At 34.9% G+C, this 25,278-nt stretch overlaps 1 protein-coding gene across 1 annotated transcript; it reads right to left on the bottom strand.

Moving 5' to 3' along the window:
• Nucleotides 1–213: 213 nt before the first annotated feature.
• Nucleotides 214–25,167, bottom strand: skic2 (SKI2 subunit of superkiller complex). The gene is made up of 29 exons (XM_058754026.1): nt 25,082–25,167; nt 24,673–24,794; nt 24,451–24,572; nt 24,237–24,354; nt 23,077–23,191; nt 22,920–22,994; nt 22,779–22,832; nt 22,348–22,505; nt 22,076–22,246; nt 21,820–21,965; nt 20,210–20,356; nt 20,027–20,111; nt 19,835–19,941; nt 19,595–19,741; nt 18,424–18,523; nt 18,090–18,302; nt 16,873–16,983; nt 15,431–15,542; nt 13,926–14,044; nt 10,005–10,136; nt 9,689–9,826; nt 8,791–8,895; nt 8,007–8,142; nt 7,682–7,808; nt 7,395–7,605; nt 5,899–6,009; nt 2,886–3,104; nt 1,426–1,566; nt 214–1,097 (listed from the first exon to the last, which is right to left on the bottom strand). The coding sequence occupies exons 1-29, from the start codon at nt 25,092–25,094 to the stop codon at nt 897–899; spliced, it is 3,756 nt and encodes a 1,251-aa protein (XP_058610009.1). The 5' UTR covers nt 25,095–25,167; the 3' UTR covers nt 214–896.
• Between the last annotated feature and the right edge of the window lie 111 nt (nt 25,168–25,278).

Raw genomic sequence — 25,278 nt, forward strand, 5'->3', positions numbered from 1 at the left:
TGGGTTGTATGCAGCTTAAGTAAATCATAAAATAAAAAATGATTCAAAATATTTTATATTTTCTAAAATTAGACCTGGACTAACAAAAAACTGTTTTATTAATATGAAAAGTTGGCCTATATTGACTGCTCGTCACAATAGAGATGTATTTGTGAAATATTCATATGGCTCTATTATAAACTGTTTATTTATTGAAAGCAGAATAATACAAAAGTTAATATAAAATTCTTGAGATACTGTGAAAACTAATCAAATATTCAGAACTGGGAAGACCAAATGTAAAACTTAAAGAATCATGAATTAAAAAAAAAAAAAAAACATATGATCGTTTGCCGTATCTGAAAATTGTCCTGACTGATCTGAGGGCTAATTTATGATTTTTTATTTATGAACTATATTTAATGATAAAAAGTGGGTGCAGAGGGTTAAGAGAGAGCAAAAATGCAGTGCAACCAGAATAAAGAAACGTCCCTCATGACAAAAGTAAAATAATAAAAAAATAAAAATGACAGCAAATGTGAGAATAGCAATGATATCGACACACAAACATAAAAGAAAACACCACTGCAGTTCTCATTAAAATGCTCACAATGCAAAAGCACTGTATAATTTTTAGTTTTTCCTGACAATATGGATGAAACCAGTGTTCCACATACAGCTCATTTTATTGCTGTACAATTAATTACAGTTCATGGCTGATGTCAATCTCCATTTTATATTGAGATCACATCTGTGGTCAGGTATGAGGAGTGAATTACTCCTTCACTCGCACATGCATACTCAACTCAATGTAAACATGCACTCAGTAATTCAAGAACAGTTTCTCAGGTCCATAATCTGTACGCTCTATTCTGTATCCAACACACAAACACATTCTGCCTCTTGCTCTCTCTCTCTCAGTGCGTGTAGAGCGATGCGGTGAACACAATGTCTCTGCGTATGGCCAGTGAGGCTCTTTCCATCTTGCTGCCCAGGACGGAGTCGCCCACAATGCGCGCAGCCTGTCTCACTTCCTTCAGGACCTCGTCCAGCCTCTGGATGCAGCGTACGATCGTCCCCTCCTGCACATCCGTCAGCTGCGCAATCTCAGAAAACGGCTACCAAACACAAAAACATAACATCATTATCCCAATAAGGTCCTACTTTGAAAATGATTTTCTTTATACAAAGAAGAATATAGTGACTTTAATATCATTGCATTACAAAAATATGAATATTTGTGCAAAGTGCTATTATTAGAGAAGCTACATTTAATATAGATAGATAGATGGACAGAGTTTCATAATTAGGTCTTCCTTAAAGGATAAATTAATTTGTCTCTATGATATTATTATATAAAAACTATAATATCAAGTGAACTAAATGAGCACCATAATAAGGCCACTGTGATGGTTGGATCATTTGCGTTTTAAGGTCAGTGCTCACCATGCCTCTTGCCCAGCAGTATACAACCTCAGTCAGGCCAAACTTGAACTGGGCCACAAAGTCTTCAGCAGTCTGAGCTATCCCACAATCCCTCTGCAGCTCACCAATACGCTGTGCCACATTGAGCACTTGATTGATGCCCTACAAAAGCAAGAGAATGGAAAAATGATTTATAAAATGATTTACACAATTATAAAATGATTTAAATTACATTTTGAAATACACACACAGCTATGGAAAGAAATTAAGAGACCACTAGAAAATTCTCAGTTTCTCTGGATTTTCTCTGGTTTGAGTAAAATGTAATTTTTGTTATATTCTGTAAACTACTGATGACATTTCTTCCATATTTTAAATAACAATTTTCATTTTGAGCATTTTTGACAATTAGTCAAAATAACAAAAAGATGCCTTGTTTTCCGACATGTTTATGTTCATGTTTAGACAACAAACAATACCAATTTTTTTTTAACTTCGGAAGAGTTAAGAAATCAATATTTGGTGGAATAACCCTGATTTTCAATCACAACAAATGAAAACATTTATTTTGATTAAATTAATTGTCATTTTCTAAATTTTATTTGAAATTTGGAAGAAATGTTACCAGACCTTTATAGAATAAAACAAATATTAACATTTTTCTCAAACCATACCTAGTAAATCCAGAGAAACTTAAGGATTTTCAAGCGGTCTCTTACGTTTTTTTACATAGCTGTATATGCATTGTGTAATATCTTAATTATTTACTCATCATTTAATGTTTTATCTTCAATTAAAGTTATTGTTATTGTTATATGTGACAAACAGTGATTAATTCAATTAATTAAGTGGCTTCTTGTGTAATTAATTAAATTAGCTGGCCTAAACATATAGTTTTACCTATTAGTCATAATGAGATCTCTTAGCACTGCGTCAGTTTCTTTTGTCCTGTGCTCCACTCTCGTCTCCATCTGCTGTCTAAGTGCTTACACAGCTAGAGCAAGGCAGGCAATGTAGTCATGCAGTCAAACTGCAGCTATATTACCTGTACACCCTCACCTCGCAGCGTTTGAACAGCAAGGGCTTTTTCATATTGGTCTACGAGCCTCTGTGAACTATATAACTCTTGTGTGTCATGACTTATTCACGGTCCCTTTAAAGCAATTCCATGTTTCTGGGCCATTCGACAACACACACCTACACGTTCGTGTGCGACTGCATCCTTTGCTAAAGGCATAAAGCTAAGCATCCTGGCCGCATCCACTACATTCTTATGAACATCTCTTGGGTGTTGAGCTCAGAGAGCCGTATGAATTCACATCCATCCATAACCATGACGACAGGAGTATCTGATGCTTTATATTCTAATGGCTGTGGGCTCAAACAAATTGCTCAATGTTTTTTCAGATGGGCATAATGCATTAGCATGTGTAATTCACAGGATTTCCTCAGCTTTTAATCTCCGGCAAGCTCTGCATTACCTCTTGTAGCGTGTTGGTAAGGTGCGGGTTGATCTGGGTGTTTTGCGTGAAGATGAGGCAGGACAGCAGGGCGGCGCTCTCCTCCGGGGCGAGAGGACTCAGTGTGTTCTCAAACAGGAGTTCAGTCAGCAGTAGCTCATGACTGCTGATCTGACACGCCACACGACCCTTCAGCTGAACCGCCCCAGTGCTGTCCACATACTGCAGCGCTTCCAACACCTGCGAATACAACACTATACTGTTAGCACTGACTGTGGTTATAATATCTGTGACATTAGCAAACATATAATGATGAACAAAGCATGGCAAAAAAATGTTAATGACTTGATGCACAAAATATCATCCGCTGTATCAGTATTGGCCAATATTAACATTTAAATAATTAATTCTGGTCTGATCAAGATTTTTTTTCTTCCCATAATTAGAATAGTTCACACTTTTCTGTCCCAGGTTTCAAAGGCATTATACGGTTATCTATTTTTTTCTATTGTACATACAATAATGGTGTATGTACACCAAATAGTTCACTCAAAAATGAAAATTTGCTAAAAATTCACTCACCCTCAGGCCATTTAAGGTATAGATGAGTTTGTTTCTTCATCAGAATAGTTTTAAAGAAGTTTAGTATTACATCACTTGCTCACCAATGGATGCTCTGCAGTGAATGGGTGCCGTCAGAATGAGAGTCCAAACAACTGATAAAAACATTATAATAATCCACAAGTAATCCACATGACTCCAGTCCATCAGTTAACGAGCGTCGCTTCTGTCCAAATTATGATCCTATAATCCATAATAATGTTTTCTCCAGTGACAAAGTCCATCTCCTGATGTTCTCTCATATCAATATCCACTGACATATTTGTTTAGAACTGTTTTGGCTTGTAAATGGTGCTGGATCTGTGCATATTTCTCTCTTGATTAAGACAAGAAGACCTTTTCACTGGATAGAGGGCTTTATTTTAGCTGGATTTAAATTAAAATTATGGATTTGTTTCTTACAAATACACAGCTTTTTGCTTCACAAGATGTTAATTGATGGACCGGAGTTGTGTGGATTACATGTGGATTATTGTGATGTTTTTATCAGCTGTTTGGACTCTCATTCTGACGGCACCCATTCACTGCAGAGGATCCGTTGGTGAGCAAGTGATGTAATGCTAAATTTCTCCAAATCTGTTCTGATGAAGAATCAAACTCATCTACATCTTGGATGGCCTGAGGGTGAGTAAATTGTCAACATATTTTCATTTTTGGGCTTTTAAGGAATAGTTTGGCCAAAAATCCCATTGATAATTCTGTTGTTGTTTATTTACTCAGCTTCTTTTATTCACACATAAACATTGATCAAAGCACATACACTGTGTGCAGAATTATTAGGCAAGTTGATATTCTGGTCAGATTTTTTTTCCAAGAACATTTTACCAATTCCAAACCACATCAATCTTAATAACTACTATTGATTTTGTATTTAATAATTTATAAGTGATATATAATTGTCCATGAAGGCTGATAGTCAGAAACTTCTTATTTCAGGTGTGCAGAATTATTAGGCAGGTTTTCCTTTACAGATAAAATGAGCCAAAAAAGAGATTGAACTCAAGAATAAAAGTTAAAAAAATTATTAAATGCCCATGAGAAGGATGCAATACTAATGCAATAATAGAATTAGCAAAGTTAAGGCATGACCACTGGGCAGCTAAATGCTCATTGGGTCAGCAAGGTCAGAAAAAACAGGTTGAGAGGAAAAGACACGTTAACTGCAAAAGAATAAAGAATTAAGGTGAAGAATTATGTGAGAAACCATCAGGAATCATTTAGCATCACATCCTCTTGTACCACAGTTTGAAGAATTTATCTTCCAGAATCTGGCAGTAAGTTTTGGGAGCTCATTTTAGTTCATCTCCTATCCTGAAAAGTCTGTCTTGCAGGATTGATTAAAAATGAGCTCCTAAAACTTACTGCCAGATTCTGGAAGATAAATTCTTCAAACTGTGGTACAAGAGGATGTGATGCTGGTCCTTCAAGAGTCACTCTCAACTTATCTGTCCATAAATCCTATACAAAATCAGTCTTCATGTATTTCACAACACTTCAGCATGTTATTCTTATTAAGTGAGGGCCATTTTAAAGAATTTTTTACCCAAGCAAAGTCTCTGAGAACCTGACACCTTGTAATTCTGGAGACTCCAGGAAGGTTGCAGTTCTGGAAAATGATGGCGCTGGAGACTAAATGATTCCTGATGGTTTCACACCTAATTCTTCACCTTAATTCTTAATTATTTTGCAGTTAACGTGTCTTTTCTTCTCCACCTGTTTTTTCTGACCCTGCTGACCCAATGAGCATTTAGCTGCCCAATGGTCATGCCTTAACTTTGCTAATTCTATTATTGAATTAGTATTGCATCCTTCTCATGGGCATTTAATTATTATTATTTTTTTTTTACTTTGAGTTCAATCTCTTTTTTGGCTCATTTTATCTGTAAAAGAAAACCTGCCTAATAATTCAGCACACCTGAAATAAGAAGTTTCTGACTATCAGCCTTCATGGACAATTATATATAACTTAGAAATTATTAAATACAAAATCAATAGTAGTTATTAAGATTGATGTGGTTTGGAATTGGTAAAATTTTCTTGGCAAAAAAATATGACCATAATATCAACTTGCCTAATAATTCTGCACACAGTGTATATAGAGCACAACATTATATGTGAACAAAAGCCTAAATTAAATAAAACATGAATATTTGGTCATTAATTACTTGTTTGAATTATACAGTACCAAACTTTAGTCTAAAAAGTATAAAAAGGTTATAGGCAGGCCCACATATAATTAATGGATGCTAATACACACACACACACACACACACGTGCTTGTGTCTGCATGTTTATATACAAAATTCTTGTTATTATTCATTTCATGACTGCATATCAAAGAACATATTACTGTGGTACTGAAACATATCCATTTATAACGTGGACATGCAGCAGAATGAGTAGATGGACTGACCTTGATTCTCTGATGGTAGTCAGGCAGCAGTGTCAATGACTGATCTGACACCAGGAACAGAAGCTTGTCAAGCTCCTCCTGTACACTCATCCTCTCCTGCACACGCGCAAACTGAGCAAGACATTCACACACAGAGAGAGAATATGAAAATGACAGTGAGAAAGAGCGAGTTTATCACTCTACTCCATCAGTACACTGCAGAAGGTGAATGCTGGAAGTGATTACTGAGAGCTAATGAGACACATCCTTGCTCCTCCCTGCCACTGTCACACTTGATAAATTAGAGTCTGTGCACTTGGGAGAGTTACTGTGCCAAATTACTAAATATGGATGAGAAAATACAGCCGAGGATACATTTAGATTAGAAATTTATTTTTTTTCCTTTTGTCTGCACAGTGGACTTGGACATGACCTAAAACAGAAGGAAAAACACTACCAATCAAAAGTTCGGGGTCGGTAAGATTTTTTGTTTTTGAAAGAAGTGTCTGAAATATTATTACAATCTAAAACAACTGTTTTCTATTTGACACGGTTTCTGCAGGCTTTATGACTTTTTAGAACCAAGTAAAAAACTTTTAGAAATAAATTGAATAGAACACAATACATCAATATGGTCTGTAAATGTAAATGTCTTGTATTAGCAATGCTTCAAAGTATAAAAATTAGTGCTGTCAAACGATTAATTGCAATTAATCGCATCCAAAATAAAAGTTTTGGTTCACATAGTATATGTGTGTGTTATTATGCATATATAAATAAATACACACCCATGCATGTATATATTTAACTTTTATTTTTATTTTTTATGTTTATATATTAAATATATTTATATATAATATAAATTCTATGAATGTAAATATAAATACATGTAAATATTTTCTAAATATATACTGTATTTGTGTGTGTGTGTGTGTGTGTCTATTTATATATACATAATAAATATACACAGTACATATAAACTTTTATTTTGGATTAATTGTTTGACAGCATTAATAAAAATACAACTTCCAACAGATCTAGAGTAAAACAAACAAACAAACAAACAAAAAAGTAAATGTCTAAAGATTCTTAAATCAAAATTCATTTACCTGAAAAGCAAAAATATATAAAATAAGAAGTCTTGTTTTATGAGAAATTGATCAAAATGAAGTGAATTTGATGATTACAACAAGAACAAATATCTTCCAAAAGGCTCAGAAAAATCTATTTAATTCAAAGGGAAAACATGTTGAGAGCAAATTTGCTGCTTAATATTTTTGCGGAAATGTTATTAATTTTTTTAGGTTTTATTTGTTTATTTTTTGATGAATTAAAGGTTCAAAAGAACAGCATTTATCTGAAATATAAATATTTTGTAACATGTCACTTTTGATCCATTTAATTCATCCTTGCTGAATAAAAGTATTAATTTCTTTAAAAAAATAAAATAAATCTTACTGGCCACAAACTTCTGAGCGGTGATGTATGAATGTGACACATGAATATAATAAACAGACCTGTTCAGTGAAGGTGGGCGAGTGGATGCAGTGGAAGTCTTTCAGACAGTCCTGTAACACTCGTTGCCTTATCACTCCCTCCACCACATCCACACCCTTCAGGTGCAGGTCATTCACAGGGTCAAGGGTTGTAATGCCATTTGGATTGGCCTCAGCCAATCGCAGGAGCTCCTGAGTTGCTGTAGAAATAGCTTGACCTGGTGGATCCAGTCTAGGAAGGAAAGTTTTTTTATTATCAGTACCACAGTTCAACAAATGCAAAACAATCGAGATGAGCACATACACACCTGAAGCGTGGCTGCTGTCTTTTATTGTAGTTGTCGATGATTCTCTCTGGAATGACCTTGAGGGTTTTGGCTGTGATGGCAGAGACGTCCTGCAACTTCAGTTTCTGCACCGTATGACTGCAGGGTCCTACACACACAGTCACACTCTAATGACACTTTAACAACAAAAGAAGCTGTAGAAGTAGGTGTGACGTTCATGACGGTACTCTCCAAGCTAACCGGTGGTGATTTACTGTGTGGGCAAGTAAGATTTGGGGGTGGATGTGATGCTGTGTGTGTGTGTGTGTGTGTGTGTGTGTGTGTGTGTGTACACGTGTCTGCTCACCCTCTGGAATAAACAGTGAAGTGCTGTAGATGAGATGTAAGACTTTATTAGACTGATCATCACCCGCCGCCTCCTCATTACCCTTCTCACAGATAATGAGAGCGGTGAAAGTGCGATTTACTGCATCGTTGGACACCTGTGGGAGGAGATGATGGGAAAGAGAGAGAGGAAAACAAATAGGGGCGAGTGAGGTAAGCTGTGCAACTTTCTACTTAAGTTGTCCTCTCGGAAATACACTACTGTTCAAAATTTGGGGTCATTAAGATTTTTTTTTTTTTAAAGAAATTAAACGCATTAAATTGAAAAAAAAGGGACAGTACAGATAGTTACAGAATATTTCTATTTCAAATAAATTATGTTCTTTTGAATTTTATATTTATCCTTGAACTTGAATCTATCCTTGAAAAAATGCATTATGGTTTCCACAAAAATATGAAGCAGCTGTTTTCAACACTGATAATAATCAGAAATGCTTCATCAGCAGCAAATCACCATATTAGAATGATTTCTGACACTGAAAACTGGAGTAATATTGATGAAAAGCCTAACTGTGTGATGAACCATTAAGGAATACAAAAATAACTTGCATTCAAATAAAATTATAAACACAAATGAGTAAAACAACTAATGCACATTGCATCTGCAATAGTAATAATAACAGTGTTTGGTGGATTAAGTGTTGGCCCATCTTACCCGACTTTCCCCAACTGAATATGTGACAGTGTCAGTGGTCATTGTTGCAGAGAAGATGACAGTAAAATGTGTTCATTATTCAGTCACACACCTGTAGAATGACTCCCAGGGCGTTGTGATGCTGGCCATTGTTCACTATTACCACCCTCCCCACAGACAGAGCTTTGAGTCCATTCATTGACTCCAGCACAGCTCGCTGCCACACACACAGAGAGAGACGTCATTATTATAAAATACAATGCAATTTATATATATTTTTTTTCTTTCAATGTTATATATAAATAATAATATACTAAAAATAATAAAACAAAATGGTATATATAAATTAGCTTAATGTTATCATAATGACAATTGTTTTATTTAATTAAGAAGAAAGTCATTTTTGCTCACATCTTTTATATCACCTGTTATATTGTAATGTGTAGAATTGTAAATATTTTAACAATTTAAATCATATCAGTGTTATTTTAGTATCATTTCACTGAAATACTAGAATCATTTTTAATAACATTTAATTAGTTTTTATTTTTATATTTTTTTGTTTATTACATTTGTATCACTTTTATTTGTTTTTAGGGAATTTTTAAGATGTCCATGTAGCTTTTTATTACTTTTATTTCAGTTTTAGTTATTTTAGTACATCAAATTAAACAAAATGAAAATGAGAAATGTTGTCTTAGCAAGTTTTTTTATTTATTTTACTTAACATATTTTTTTTTTTAAATTTTGAAGTAATACAATTTTTTTTTTATGGTTTCAGTTTTTGTTTAGTAACCCTGAATAAAATTTAAATCAAGATCATTCTTTTTTTTTTTTTTTTAAATTCGATCAATTCAGTTCTGTCATTTAATCTGAAATCAACTGCCCAGTGTTTTTCTTAGCTGGTTTGTAACTGAATATAATTGCTCAAATGCTGTGAATCAAGTGTACAGCTCTGTGATAGTGCTCACTGTGCTCATATAAATGTGTGTGTATGTGTGTGTGTGTACCTGCAGGGTCTCTGTGGTGATGCGCAGCTCTGTGATGGTGTGGTAATATGAAAGTATATCAGATAACTGCCCCTCCGTGTCCAGCGGAGGGAGAGAGGAGACTGTGTTCCTCAGTTCACTTATTCTCTTCTCGTGAGCCTAAGCAACACAAAGACAGAAATGACTTGGCTAACCAAAAGGGTTTCATAACATTTCATCACATATTTCATATTTCGGCCTTTTGCAAGATTGAATTACCGAGGCAGTTACTGGGGCATGCAAACCCCACAGACATTTCAGCGTCACCCAGGGGCTGCTGGGAAATGAGGCCGTTTACCTGCGTATCCCTGTGGTTCTCAGAAAAGCTCCTCCTCATCATGTCGGTGACCCTCAGGGCCTCCACACGCAGCAGATTCAGGATCATGGTGTAGGTCAGTCTGAACTGAGACTGCAGGACTGTCGGCTTCCCCTGACAAAGAGAGAACCGCCACACATTAACACCATCTCTCTGTGCTCTTGCATATTTAACTCCATTTCATTTAAAGGTAATAGATCATGAAAATCAGACTTTTTCCGTGTTTAAGTGCTATAATTGGGTCCTCAGTGTATCTACCAACCCAGAAAACGTGAAAAAGAACAACCTAGTAATTTTGTTGAAAGCTTGTGAACAAACGAGCCGCTCAGATTTGACGAGCCCCCAGTGATGTATAAAGGGGATCTTATTATAATATTACCGCCCCTTAATCTGCAAGTTTCCACCGACAATGCCGCCATTGTGTTTTCACAAGCGTCAACGGTGTACCAGTTCTAATGCCATGGCGAAAGTTTGAGCAATGCATGCTAACTGTTCTGTCTTTGTCTGCACTGACGAGCACAGAACACTATTTATAGTCCCAGCCTCAGAGGAGACGAGCAGTGGATTTATTGATTTATTTACTGTATATTATGCTGCTGCCCCACAGGTCGAATATAAACATGTGATTTCTTTCCCAGCTGTTTACCTTCACAGACATAACCTACTGGTTTTGTAACTCATGTGTTTTTAACATAAACTTGCATGTATTTGACAGTTTAAGCGCAATAAGACATGAAAGAGAGCTTATTTTGTTTAAACTAATATGGCTTTAAAACATGATAATCAAAACCAAACAGATGTTTTTTTAGCAGAGTCTCTGAGGTACGAGCTGTAAAGACACAGCTCTATTCTGGAAAATGGGGCGGGGAGCAGCAGCTCATTTGCATTTAAAGAGGCATGCACAAAAACAGCGTGTTTTTGCTTCCACTCAAAATAGGCATTTTCAAAATGATATAATAAATTATCTGTGGGGTATTTTGAACTAAAACTTCAGACACATTCTGGGGACACCTGAAACTTATATACATATTGTAAAAAGGGACATAATAGAATGAATGAATGAATGATGCATTTATATAGCGCTTATAATCGGTCTCCTTTAAAACAACCATCATCGATTAATTTATCGATTGCCAATATTTAAACTAAGACTATGGCGTACAGACTAGGGCTGCAACTAATGATTATTTTAATAATCGATTAATCTGTCGATTATTTTTTCGATTAATCGATGAATCGGATTTAAAAAAAAAAAAAGCATTCATTTCCAACCCTTTATTCAAAAACAGAACTAAAATCTTTAGAAAGTGCACAAACATGTTGCTCCTTGAACATCCCTGAGCTGTTATAATAATAATAAAATAAAATAAAATGGACTAACACAAAAACATACACATGTATGCTTTACATCTGCCACATATATAGACTTTTGGGAGTGCAAAAATTAAATAATTTACAACACTGCGTCGTTAGCGTTGGTATTGTATCAGACACCTGCACTTAACATTATATGAAAATCAAGCTCAAATGGAGTTAATAATGTTTTTGACCAGAGAATGACGGAGATGGAGTGTTTTGTCTGTCGTTAGAACGGCTGTTATGCAGTGCATTAAGTGCATTATGCTTTCATCAACTTTTACAGGTTATATAACTTTGATTGTAGCTATATGGGCGCTTAGTTTTTTCTTGTTGTTTAATACACTTGGCCAAAATCTCAAATTAAGCGCTTATGCACATAATGCACAGGATATTTAAAACGTATATAGACAGCAAATAACTAATTCTTCTCCACTCTTCAAACACACAAAACATTATCCTTTACTGACATAGTGTTTGAGTAAAGAAAACGCTGTACTATTCAAACACCAATTATTTATTCACCCTTGCATTGCGAAAAAGCAGAGATCTCATCTTCTCCAGGCTGTGCGCGCGCGTCAATCTGAACGGAGGCGGGTGAAGTTACGAGGTCTCGCTGAGAGCTCGATGATCCAATGGCGTTACGAAGTTTTACTGACAAGTTATTTTAATGCTTATCATTGGTTTACTATTTTTAAAACTCTCTGATTTAAAATAATAAAACGAATTATAAGCGACTCAAGTTTGGATAATTTTTCACAGCACCTGACTGGGCTAGGGTATGGCAACTGCCATACTCTGCCATACGCAAACGCCGCCCCTGCTCCCACACCTTGGATGACTTGGGTCGCACGGATTTCTCTGCCTCCGCCATGTATCTTTCCTCTACCTCCGCTCTTTTTTTTTTTTTTACTTTTGTTTTTATTTATGAGGCGCCAAACTCTGCTAGCATCCGTGCGCGAGAGAGACCGAGTGTGTTCACTCCGCTCCTCGCTCAACTAAAGTTTTTTTTTTTTTTAATAATCAAACGTCTCCGCGTCGCGCGACACAACGAATCGATTATGAAATTCGTTGCCAACGCTTTTAGTAATCGATTTTTATCGATTTAATCGATTCGTTGTTGCAGCCCTAGTACAGACAACAACAAATTGGCTTCAAACCATGAAAATAATAGCATGAAGACACAATGTAAGGATGTGTGTATCATGATACTCTTTGTGCTCATCCAGGGTAATTAGAGTGGGGAAATGGAGTTGACATACAGCAGAGATCCAATCACACAGCGGCCCTTGACAACATACTGTGCGTTATTACAGCATCAGCTGCTGTTGCCATGACTTCCATGACATGGAGCTGATCAGCACACAGATTACTGGCCCATTTGAGAAAAAACGCATCCCGCAAGGACTGGGTCAAACTCATCAGCAGCTCAAATGGATGGGGAAAATCTAATTTTTCATGCTCTGTCTTTTTTTTTTTTTTTTTAAACAGTATGGAAATTACTCGTAAAACTAACTATATCATTACATTTTCTGAGGATCTGCCTGTGGAAAACTCACCACCATGATGCTAGGGGTTGTGGGAGACTGCCAGGATATTGCTATGCGTTTGCAAACATGTCAGAGTATCTTAAGCATATCACTGAGGTGGTTTCTGACTGATCCAATTCAAAAGAGTCCAGGTCTCTATATAACTGATATTCTGGCCTTTGAAAATGAATTGTTGCCTCTTCAGTGTAAGTCTACAGGATTTATTTGCCTAAATTATTACCTTACAAATGCCAAATGCAAAATTAAGCTTAAGAAATTAAGCTAAAACTAATACTAAAACTATTAAAAAACATTTTTGTGTATATATATATATATATATAAAAAAGCATTAAAATGTCAAAAGTACATAAAAACTTCAACTAAAATTAAAACAAAATATTAAAAGGTAATTAAAAATATTAACATTACCAACATAAAATAATAACACTGGTTCACTAACACTAATAACACTCAAAATCAGCCCTCACAACTGTGGATTCTGGTATGTGCAATGTAGAGAGCAAAATGACAACAGCACTAGTGAATGCTGGTGAATTTCGTGCTGGAATGGCAGTGTATGCGGTCAGGGAATCAGGGACAGGGTTAATTGACTGAATAGCCGTGATGTGAAACACTGAGAGGTTAAAACAGCTCCAGCACGCTGGACGCTCTAATGAAGAGGAGCCCATTCACCCACACTCCATCCACAAGAGGAGGACAGAGGTGCACTCACACACTCATGACTCTAAAAAAAGACCAGCAGCGTTTGTATTTGGCTCCAGATTAAACAATCAGGCAGTGATTTACAAAGAGGAGATTGCTACAGAGAGTGCTACAATAATGATGGTAAAAATGGAGGACTTCACTAATCATGTCCAATTTGTTTTTTGTTTTTTTCTTTTTTCATGTTTCTGAGTTTTAGTCATCCTGAGGAGAATCATCAGCAGTGAGGCGTCAGGCCTGAACCTTTAGGAGAGAGCTGTAGGTGTTTAACACAGACTCAGACTGCAGAACTGACCAGCATCATGGCGTGGAGGTCTCCCATATCATGAACTCCAGCCTTACAGAGGATGATAACGGTCCCTGTAGCATCCAAACCTCTTCTGCCTGCACGGCCCGCCATCTGTATGTACTCACCTACACACACACACACACACACACACACACACACACACACACACATACACATACACATACACACACACACATACACACACACACACACACACACACACACAAAATTTAGTACTGTGATACTCTTGATCAACATCAGACTAAACCAAAAAAATTCTATACATTCACATATATTAAACAACAACATTGAGCTTCTTTTTTTTCTTTTTACCATTTGAGGCCATTATGATTTTTTGGCATTGTGACACTATTTTCATGACAATGATTCAGGGGGAAAAAAATCTGTGAATTTTATTTTAGATTAAAATAATCATAAATTTAGTACAACAAATATTACCATGATAGTATCATTTAATGTTTTGGAATCAGTAAGATTCAAATTAATCAAAAGTGCCAGTAAATACATTTCTAATGTTACAAAAGATTTCTATTTCAAATAAATGCTGTTATTTTCAACAGTCTGCACAAAAATATTAAGCAGCACAACTGTTTTTAACATTGAGAATAATAAGAAATGCTTCTTGAGCAAATAAAAATTGAAAATTACATTTTAAAATACATTAAAATAGAAAACTTTAAGAATATTTCACATTATTACTGTTCTTACTGTATCTTTGATCAAATTTTGAAACATAAAGAAATGCTAAACTTTTCAATAGTAGTATATACTCAGAATTATCTTTCACAGTTAATGTATTTATTTTTAATTACATTTTTTTTCTTCTTTTTTTTACATTACAGTAGGTTACAGAGAGAGAGTTTAATTGTGTTTAATTGTCATAAAAATCACTTGAAAAATGTTCCTAAAACGGGTATTGTTTTCTTAATTTTTTATTGAAGTAAAATTTTCATTTTAGTAAAACGTATAATTGTCTTAAAAATTAAAAATAATAATAATTTATAATTTTTCTTTATTTTGATTTTGGGGGTGAAACATGACCCAGACACACTTTTGATATATATTGTCACATTTACCCAAATGTTTTATAAATATCTATTTTTTCTGTCTTGTGTACTCAAACATCTCTCTCACACATACATACACACATCAAAAGCCTCCTGCTGTCTTTCCCCCAGTCTGACTGCAGTCCAGTCACATGTGCACAAACATCTGCACTACTCCAGCATAATTAATCTGCTCATTCATTAGAGATGGCTAATTCATCAAACACCTGGCCATCAGCAGCGTCTGTCTGCCTGTAGCGCCTCCGCTAACAAGTATCTGACAGCTTCTTATAACGTCTATTGTTATGATAATACAAATCGATTATCATTTTAAATGAGAATACCTGCAACAGGCGTAGTTAAGAGATGCAAGTCAGGTATGTTTGGACAAAACAGGCATTTTGTTGTTTGTAATGTAAGACAGCAAAGGAGCTGTGTTTTTACCAGGCAGCAGGTTTCTGAAACCCGTGCCGTCATGTTTGCGGATGCTGTCGAACACGACGGTTCTGGCAGGCATGTTCACACCCATAGCAAACGTCTCTGTAGCAAACAGCACCTGAAAGAGAGAAAGACTGTACGTCATCAACCTTTTTTTGTCTTTAATCAAATATACAGTTGTGCTCATAAGTTTACATACCCCTTGCAGAATGTGCAAAATGTTAATAATTGAAACAAAATAAAAGCGATCATGAAAACTGCATGCTATTTTTTATTTAGTACTGTCCTGAATACGCCATTTCACATAACAGATGTTTACATATACTCCACAAGACAAAATAATAACTGAATTTATAAAAATGACCCCATTCAAAAGTTTACATACCCTTGAATCTTAATACGTGGATGATCCACAACTGTTTTTATATTTTGTGATAGTTGTTTATGAGTCCCTTGTTGGTCCTGAGCAGTTCAACTGCCTGCTGTTCTTCAGAAAAATCCTCCAGCTCCTGCACATTCTTTGGTTTTCCAGCATCTTCTGCATATTTAAACCCTTTCCAATAGTGACTGTATGATTTTGAGATCCATATTTTCACACTGAGGACAACTAAGGGACTCATACACAGCTATTACAAAAGATGAAAACATTTACTGATGCTCAAGAAGACAACACAATACATTAAGAGCCAGAGGGTGTACACTTTTGAACAAGATGATGATGTGTAATTTTTTTCTTATTTTGTTAAAAGATCATATTTTTTTTCATTTGGTGCTGCACTTAAGAAGCTACATAAATACTTAAATGTTTCCCAGAAGACAAAATAAGTACAATTTACCCTGATCATCCAATTCAAAAAGTTTACCCCCTCCCCCAGCTCTTAATGCATTGTGTTGCCTTCTTGAGCATCAGTAAATGTTTTCACCTTATATAATAGTTATGTATGAGTCCCCCAATTGTCCTCTATGTGAAAAGATGGATCTCAAAATCATAGTCTGTTGGAAAGGGATCAAATATGCAGAAAATGTTGGAAAACCAAAGAATGTGCAGGAGCTGGAGGATTTGTCTGAAGAACAGCAGGCAGTTGAACTGCTCAGGACCAACAAGGGGCTCATGAACAGCTATCACAAAACTGAAAAACAGTCATGGATCATCCAGGAAACGACACACAGTATTAAGATTCAAGGGTATGTAAACTTTTGAACGGGGTAATTTTTATAAATTCAGTTATTATTTTGTCTTGTGGAGAATATATAAACATGTGTTATGTGAAATCGCTTATTCAGGACAGTATTAAATAAAAAAATAACATGCAATTTTCATGATCCCTCTTATTTTGTTAAAATGATTAACATTTTCCATATTCTGAAAGGGATATGTAAACTTATGAGCACAACTGTAGCTATAAATTTAGCTTTTGTCTATTCATATATAGCTCCATAAAACAAACCTTTACTAAACCTCTGGAGAAAAGCATCTCAATAATCTCCTTCAGGATTGGCAGGATGCCGCTGTGGTGAACACCAATCCCTCTCTTTAGCAAATCACGCATCAACAGGATCTGTGACGAAAAAACAACGCTGATAAACACCATAACTCTATTAAATTGACTTTTAAAGGCTAATTAATCAACAAATATACTGCAATTTTTAATACTGGAAATTTGTTTGTAAAAGGATAATGCATATCTTTGGTTTTCAAATATGTTTTTTAAAATATATTTTAAAATACATAAAATAGAAAACAGCTTTAATATTTCACAATATTAAAGATTTAACTGTATTTTTGGTCATATGGTCACATATGGCCTTGGTGAGCATAATAGAATTCCGGTAACTTTACTTTGCTTAATTTTACTTAAAGCCATTATGTATAATGCATTATAAAGGTATTCATAATGTACACTGCAATGCATTTCATAATTTCATAAGCAATTGTAACCAAAGATTAATTGCATTATAATATTTGCTAATTCATTGTTACATCTGATATTGGTCATTTTCGTGTGTTTTTATGCATTATACTTTTTAAAGATGTAACTATGAATAGACAAGTGCTATAATGTATAATAACATTCATAGGATCAAAAGATGCATTACAAAGCATAATTAACGCATTAAAAACACTTTTATAATGCATTACTGGTAAATATAAAGGCTTTAAGTTTTACTGACCCCAAACCTTTGAACAGCAGTGTATTCTTAGAATTGTCTTTAAAAATTAAATAATGCATTTTCTTTTATTGCATTACAGTAGTTTAATAATTTTTTCTTTTTTTATTATTACAATTGGTTACTGAGAGTTTAACTGTATTTAACTGTCATTAACCTACTGTCATGTAAAAAAACAAAACATTATTTATGCAAAATGCAAAAAAAATGTATTATTTAATTTTGAAAGACAACTCGAAGTATACACTACTATTTAGTACACACTAATTAACTTAGGACAGTTCAACAGTGCAAAACATCATAAAGTTCCTAAAAACAGCCTTCAAGTAAAATTTTGTAAAATAAGTGTTGATTTAATTTCAGCATTTTTGCTTATCATTAAATTGAGTTATATATAATTTATCAGCATTACATTGGGTATAAGCCACCTTGTTTTCCAGATATCTGAAACAGCCAATGAAAAACCTGTTGGACACTGGAGCCAAACCTCATGTACCTGCGGTAACTGGCGATCGCCTCCTCTCAGCCTGGTCAGGCTCTTCTGCAGGAAGGAGTGGATCTCGCTCTTCTCTATGGAGCTGGTGAGGTCCAGAGAGGTCAAAGAGCGGGCGTTTTCATCACAGCGTGTCCGAGAGAATGTGAACGCCACCACTGGAGTCTGCTGCCTCTGAGACAGATAGTTCAGCAGCGTCTGCCACACGGCTCGATCCTGGGAGGAGCACAACGAGGATGAAGAAAACACCATGAAAACACTGTAGTTGTTAGAAATAAAGACCTGCTATGTTATATAGCCTGTTTAAAAAGAAAAGATGAGAGGTTCAGACACTGACCTGACTGGCTGTTGTGTTGTGCTGCGATACATTCTTTGTGCCAAAAGACTGTGCATGTTTACTAGTGCGTTCCTTCTTGGTATCTACTGCGGTATAGTAGCTGGAAAACAAAACATTTGTTTCAATTTGAAAGCCCTTAGCTATATCTTTGAAAACCTCTTCTAAAGTCCATCTACAATGTTAGTCGAAATATGTTAATCAAAGTTGTTTTTGTGTAAATGTAATTTTATACACCACTTTCAACCCTTTTCTGGCACTTATTTACTAAATATTAAACACATCCAAAATAAAGGTTTTGTTTACATTATATATGTATATATATATATATATATATATTATGTATATATAAATACACACATTTATATTCATATTCTGATATTTTGTTTTAAATATAAATATATGTAATAATATTTAATATAAACATATTTTTCTTAAATATATACATGCATGTGTTTGTATTTATATGTACATAACAAATATACACAGTATACATACATATATTATGTAAACAAAAACTTTTATTTTGGATGTGATTAATCACGATTAATTGTTTGACAGCACTAATAAATACATTTGAGTTAAAATGTTATCTTAAAATTTTATCTCTAGCTAAAGAACAGTCAAAGAAGACATTGCAATCACATTATAATATTAATTGATTTATTATTATTAATCCGCATTCCAAATTTATTTTCTCTATTTTACATTCTCTTTTATTATATATTTCAAATAAATGCTGTTACTTTGAGCTTTCTATTCATCAAAGAATTGTAAAAAAAAAAAAAACCCATATCACAGTTTCCCAAAAATATGAAGCAGCACAACTGTTTTTAACGTTGATATAAGAAGAAATGTTTCTTGAGCAGCAAATCAGCCTATTAGAATGATTTCTGAAGGATCATGTGACACTGAAGACTGGAGTAATGATGCTGAAAATTCAGCTTTGATCACAGGAATGAGTTACATTTTAAAATATATTCTTATAGAAAACACTTATTTTAAATCGTAATAATATTTCACAATATTACATTTTTATTGTATTTTTGATCAAATACATGCAGCCTTGTTGAGCATAGTTATTTAAAAAATATTTGAAAACAGTAGAATAAACTGAGCTCTAAACATCTTGAATAAATCTGAAATGCATCCAACTATCTGTGACTTAACGTACCCTTTAGTAAGGAAGTTTCCAGTGGGGTCCAGCAACAGGAAGAGCTCTTTCTGAGTCTTGGTGCTGTTGCCAGTATACAGATAGTGCTCTAGAGGAACAGGCCTTTTAACTGTGCTGATCACATAGATGTGCCGCTTCTTGATACGCCTGAGGACAGAGAAAGCACAGTAAAACCGTATGAGCCACACAATCTACATAGAGCAGGATCAAATCTGGTTTCACGGCTTTGATAACACACACCCAATCCATTCACTGAACTCCACTGCGTTTGGCACTGTGGCACTCAGCAGGATGATGCTAACATGCTCCGGCAACATGATGAGCACTTCCTCCCACACCACTCCCCTCTGACAAACAACAACATCATATGAGATCTGAATGCAGTAAAGAGAAAAGCATAACTGAACTAGATTTTTGAACTAAAACCATCACCTCTGCATCATTGATATAGTGAACCTCATCAAAAATGACCCATTCCAGATCTCGAATGACCTCGGACCCGTTATAGAGCATAGATCTGTTAGGAGGAAGACATACTGATTAACAAAGAGTGTAAAAAAAAAAAAAAGATGAATTATGAGTAACTGATGTGAAGGCTTGCTATTGGATAATCACCTCAAGATCTCAGTGGTCATGATGAGACACGAGGATTCAGGGCTCAGCTGGACATCTCCAGTCAAAAGTCCCACATCCCTGAACGTGTTCTTGAAGTCTCGGAACTTCTGATTGGACAAGGCCTTAATGGGGGACGTGTAAATGGTCCTGTCAGGAGGAACAGTGATATTAGTGTGAGCCATTCATCTAACGTCACAGTAAGGAAAGATAAGTGTACTTATTTAGCACATTTCACACACAATGGGAATTCAAAGTGCTTTACATTTATGCTTTTAACTCAGTTTAAAAAAGATCACCAAAATCGCAATTAAATTTTTTAAATATCTAATATTCTTATCAGCAAGAATGCATGTTATTTCTGAGAAATAAAGCAGTGTTATTTTTGTATCACTGATAATTATTATATTTGTTTCTGAATTTTTTTTGTTTATTTTTTTTTTCTGATTTTATACTTTCTATTTTCACTTTAATTTTAATTAAAGTTTTAGGAATTTTGCTGTTTTTTTTATTTTAAATGTTTTCATATGTGACCCTGCACCACAAAACCAGCCATAAGCATCACGGGTATATTTGTAGCAACAGCCAACAATACATTGTTTGGGTCAAAATTATCGATTTTTCTTTTATGCCAAAAATAATTAGGATATTAAGAAAAGATCATGTTTCATGAAGATATTTTGTAAATTTCCTACCATAAATATATGAAAACTTAATTTTTGATTAGCAATATACATTGCTAAGGACTTACTTTGAAGGTGATTTTCTCAATATTTAGATTTTTTTGCACTCTCAGATTCCAGATTTTCAAATAGTTTTATCTCGGCCAAATATTATCCGATCCTAACAACCCATACATCAATGGAAACCTTATTTATTCAACTTTCAGATGATGTATAAATCTCAATTTAAATAAATTTACCTTTCTGACTGGTTTTGTGGTCCAGGGTCACATATAGTTTTTATTGATTTGTATTATTAGTTTTAGTTTATTTAGTCATTTTAATACTTCAAATTACACTAAAGTTAAACTACAAGAAATGTTGCCTTGGTAGCTGAAATAAAATAAGCAAAAGAATAAATAATTTTTACATTTTGTTTTATTTTGGTTAACTTTTTTATGGTTTTAGTTTTAGTTTAACTATAGTAAACCTGCGGTAAAGACATGTAAAACATTACAAAATATTTCTATTTTAAATGAATGTTGTCCTTTTGAACTTTCCGTTTCATCAAAGACTCCTGAAAAACATGTTTATGGTTTCCATTTCCAAATATTAAGCAGCGCAATTTCATCACTGATAATAATAATAAATGTTTCTTGAGCATCAAATCAGCATATTAGAATGATTTCTGAAGGATCATGTGACACTGAAGACTGGAGTAATGATGCTGAAAATTCAGCTTTGCATCACAGAAATAAATTACATTTTAACATGTCATCAAATAGAAATTAGCTCTTTTGTATTGCAATAATATTTCACTATTTACTCTATTTCTAATCAAATAAATGCTGCCTTGGTGAACATAAGAGACTTCTAAAGATCCCAATCTTATTAAAAAGAAAAAATAACTAAAATGACGCAATCTGCTGACATTGGGTCTCACATACACACCTGGTCATGTGTTTCTGGGAAAGTGCAATTGCATATTCAGCCACCACAGTCTTGCCAGCTGATGTGTGAGCCGCGACAAACACAGAGTCATGAGCTTCGAGTCGGAGAATAGCCTGCTTCTGAAACACGTCCAGCTCGAAGGGATACTATAAAAAATGAACAAACTTTTATTTCAGCAAACTCACAAAAACCACGTGCATAACAGCAGCTTTGCACTAAAACATTGCAAAATGATGAACATATAGTGAGTTCTGACCTTGAAGGCCGGATCAGGGATACGCTTGTAGAAGTCTTCACAGGGTGAGGTGATGTCCACAGGAATGGCCCATTTTTTATGGTCTCCCTTGCCTTCTTGCTGCAGTTTCTTCTTTTGCTCACTCAGACTTACTGTGTTCGCCGAAGGCTGAGAAGGAGAGTTGCCTGAATCCTGAGGAGTACATGTGGTTAAGAAGAACATATTTTGAAAACGACAAACTAAACAAACGGTTAAATAATCAAATGAGAAGCCTTTCTAAAAGTCATACACACTTTAATTCCCAGGTCCTCCAGGCTGTTAGTTCTGGGAAGTTTAACAGTCTCCTCTTTTTGTGAAACTCCCTCTTTCTCCTCAGGCAGAGCGTCAATGGCATCATCAAAGGTTGACAGGAGGGAAAGCAGGTTCACCGCACTCTTCGTGGTTTTAGCTTCTAAAGCCATTAAAGAGATAGTCCACTCAAAAACGAAAATCCTGTCATCATTTACTTATCCTCATGTCGCTCCAAACCTGAAAGACTTTCTTTTTCGGCAGAGTATTAGAGATTAAAGACAAATGTTCTGCTGAAGAAAGAAAGTCATACGAGTTTGGAAAGTAATTGAGGTGAGTAATTGATGATAGAATTTTTATTGTTGGATAATAATGCACAGCTTTAAAATGGGATGATGACATGGTATGTATGCAGAGAGCAATAATGAAATCCGACCTTTGTCACTGAAGTCCATACCAGCCTTCAGCCCAGGAGGAACCGTCAACAAATCTAAGGCAAGAAACAAACTGTCACGGTTTCGTTTTTTCTCTCACACACAAAGCATTGTTCACTGACAAAACAAAACAGACCACCAACCTTTCGCAAAGTCAATGTCTTCTTCCAGCTCTGACTTTTTCTTAATCTGCTCTAACGTCAGTTCTTCCATTCCAGCTGTACAAGGACAGCAGAGTTTAAAATCTGGATCATTTTAAACGCAATTATGAGAAACGGATCTAAATAGGAGTTACTGAACCTGGCAGGAATGGATAGTTTGTGTTGCTCCCTCTCAGGCTCTCTGATGGGGGTCCAGGCTGTCTTTGTAATGACAGAGAATTTTTGGCAGACAATCCTGTGTCCACTAATAACACCTGACATAAGGAAAAACAATGTTATATGTGACCCTTGACCACAAAACCAGTCTTAAGTGTCAATTTTTGGCCGAGATACAACTATTTGAAAATCTGGAATCTGAGGGTGCAAAATCATCAAAATATTGAGAAAATCGCCTTTAAAGTTGTCCAAATGAAGTTCTTAGCAATGCATATTACTAATCAAAAATTAAGTTTTGATATATTTATGGTAAGAAATTTACAAAATATCTTCATGGAACATGATCTTTACTTAATATCCTAATGATTTTTGGCATTAAAGAAAAATCAATCATTTTGACCCATACAGTGTATTTTTGGCTATTGCTACAAACATACCCCAGCGACTTAAGACTGGTTTTGTGCTCCAGGGTCACATATTCATTATAAAAATTACATTATATTTTAAAGAACATTTACTGTGGTTTCCTTGTCCACATTTAAAAAAAAAAAAAAGGAATTTTAATTTAAAGATGAAGATCATATTTTAGGCAACACTACTGGCAGTAACTGAATTGCAAAATAATGATTGTTTCCAAACAGATTTCCATTGGCTGGGCAAAACAGATAGTCTGACTCAAACGGACTCCATTGGTTGAGTTGGAAGATGACATATTGGGACGTTCAAATAAACAAAGCAATATTTTTATGAATCACAGTTTTTACATTCTTCCAGAAATCAACCTACTGTGTTTATTAACGTTTTAAATTTGGGTTTTTGTAATTTTATACTTTTTATTAGTTTTTGTTTGCATTTAAATATTTATATTTCATTTATTTTTCATTTCGGTTTCAGTAATTAATTGTAATACTTCAGCTACCTATTTTAATTAGTTGCCAAGGTAACATTTTTAGTTTTTAAGTTTTTATATTTTATATTACATCTAATATTTATTTTTTTACTTCAATTTCATTTTAATTAACAAAAACAATTTTAATAGTTTTAGCTTTAGGTACAACAACAATACTGAATCTAAATTTGAGGATTAAAATGGAATAAAAAAAACAACTTTAAGTAAATGTAGTAAATATTTTCCAGCGTTACCTCAGTGAAATCCAGCAGCATACCGGTGGTGGGATCTCTGACCACAGACAGACCGGAGTGCAGTGGAGACAGTGAGCAGTGCAGGAGTGAGTCCACCTCTTTGTCTCGCGTACTTATCCTAAAGGACAAATTTGTAACAGACAAAACTGAGTAAAGATATAATATATATTTTGCAAAGACAAGCACTATGTTCTGCATGTGTCTCATTTCATACTTCAGGAACTTGTGGAAGGCATCATCTACATCGTGTACCGGAAGCCAAGCAGGGTCTTGGAGAAAACGCTTTTCTACCTCTGTTTTTAGATCCAGACAAGTAGGAGGGAGCCCATGGGGAAGCTGAAAAAAAGAGAAAGATTATAGAATGTACCACAGAATATAATGTATTATCTTACACAAATGAATCCCACTATTATTATAGTACTATTATATGACTAACCGTGCTGTGTGGAGGCAGGGGTTTGTTTTTGGGCAGTGGGTGTGTGATGAGCTCAAATCTCCCCGAGCAGCCCATCTCCAGCAGAGACAGGGGCAAATCATCAGGACCCACTGGGGGCAAATCTGCACACAGAAGAAAACAGCAGTTCAACAGTACCACTGCAGCTACAGGCAAATACAAAGACTAAAATCTGGGGTGACACCAAAATACTCATAAAACCCATTGGATCATTACTGTCAGATGCAGTTTGGCAATGTAGTTGCTGAGCTGGCTGTCAAAGTAGCGAATTATGACACAAATCAGCTAAATTCAGAACTGGCTGCTAATCATATTATTACACCACACCAGGTAAACACGCAGAATTACAAATCCCAAATAAAATAAACTACTACTATATTTAAATTCATACCTATTTTGTCCATGTCACTCAGCAGTTCTTCAGTATCAATAAAGTTTCAGTCCTGCAGGAAGCTGCGCAGAACTAAAGGGACGGAAGTTTATTATTATTATTATTATTTTGTTTCGTTTAATACTTTACAGCATAATGTTATGTGTGTGCGAGCTAAAATTAATTTACGTTTTTAATATACGTCAACAAATTATAAA

This window comes from Onychostoma macrolepis, chromosome 19, assembly GCF_012432095.1.
Source record: "Onychostoma macrolepis isolate SWU-2019 chromosome 19, ASM1243209v1, whole genome shotgun sequence".
Classification (NCBI taxonomy): Eukaryota; Metazoa; Chordata; class Actinopteri; order Cypriniformes; family Cyprinidae; genus Onychostoma; species Onychostoma macrolepis.

What these genes read in the sequence shown, in the direction of transcription:
- skic2 (XM_058754026.1), bottom strand. An exon ending in ACTATATCAATGATGCAGAG is followed by an intron (nt 19,942 to 20,026) that starts GTGATGGTTTTA and finishes GTTGTTTGTCAG; the next exon opens with AGGGGAGTGGTGTGGGAGGA. An exon ending in TCACCACAGAGACCCTGCAG is followed by an intron (nt 8,896 to 9,688) that starts GTACACACACAC and finishes TGTGTGTGGCAG; the next exon opens with CGAGCTGTGCTGGAGTCAAT.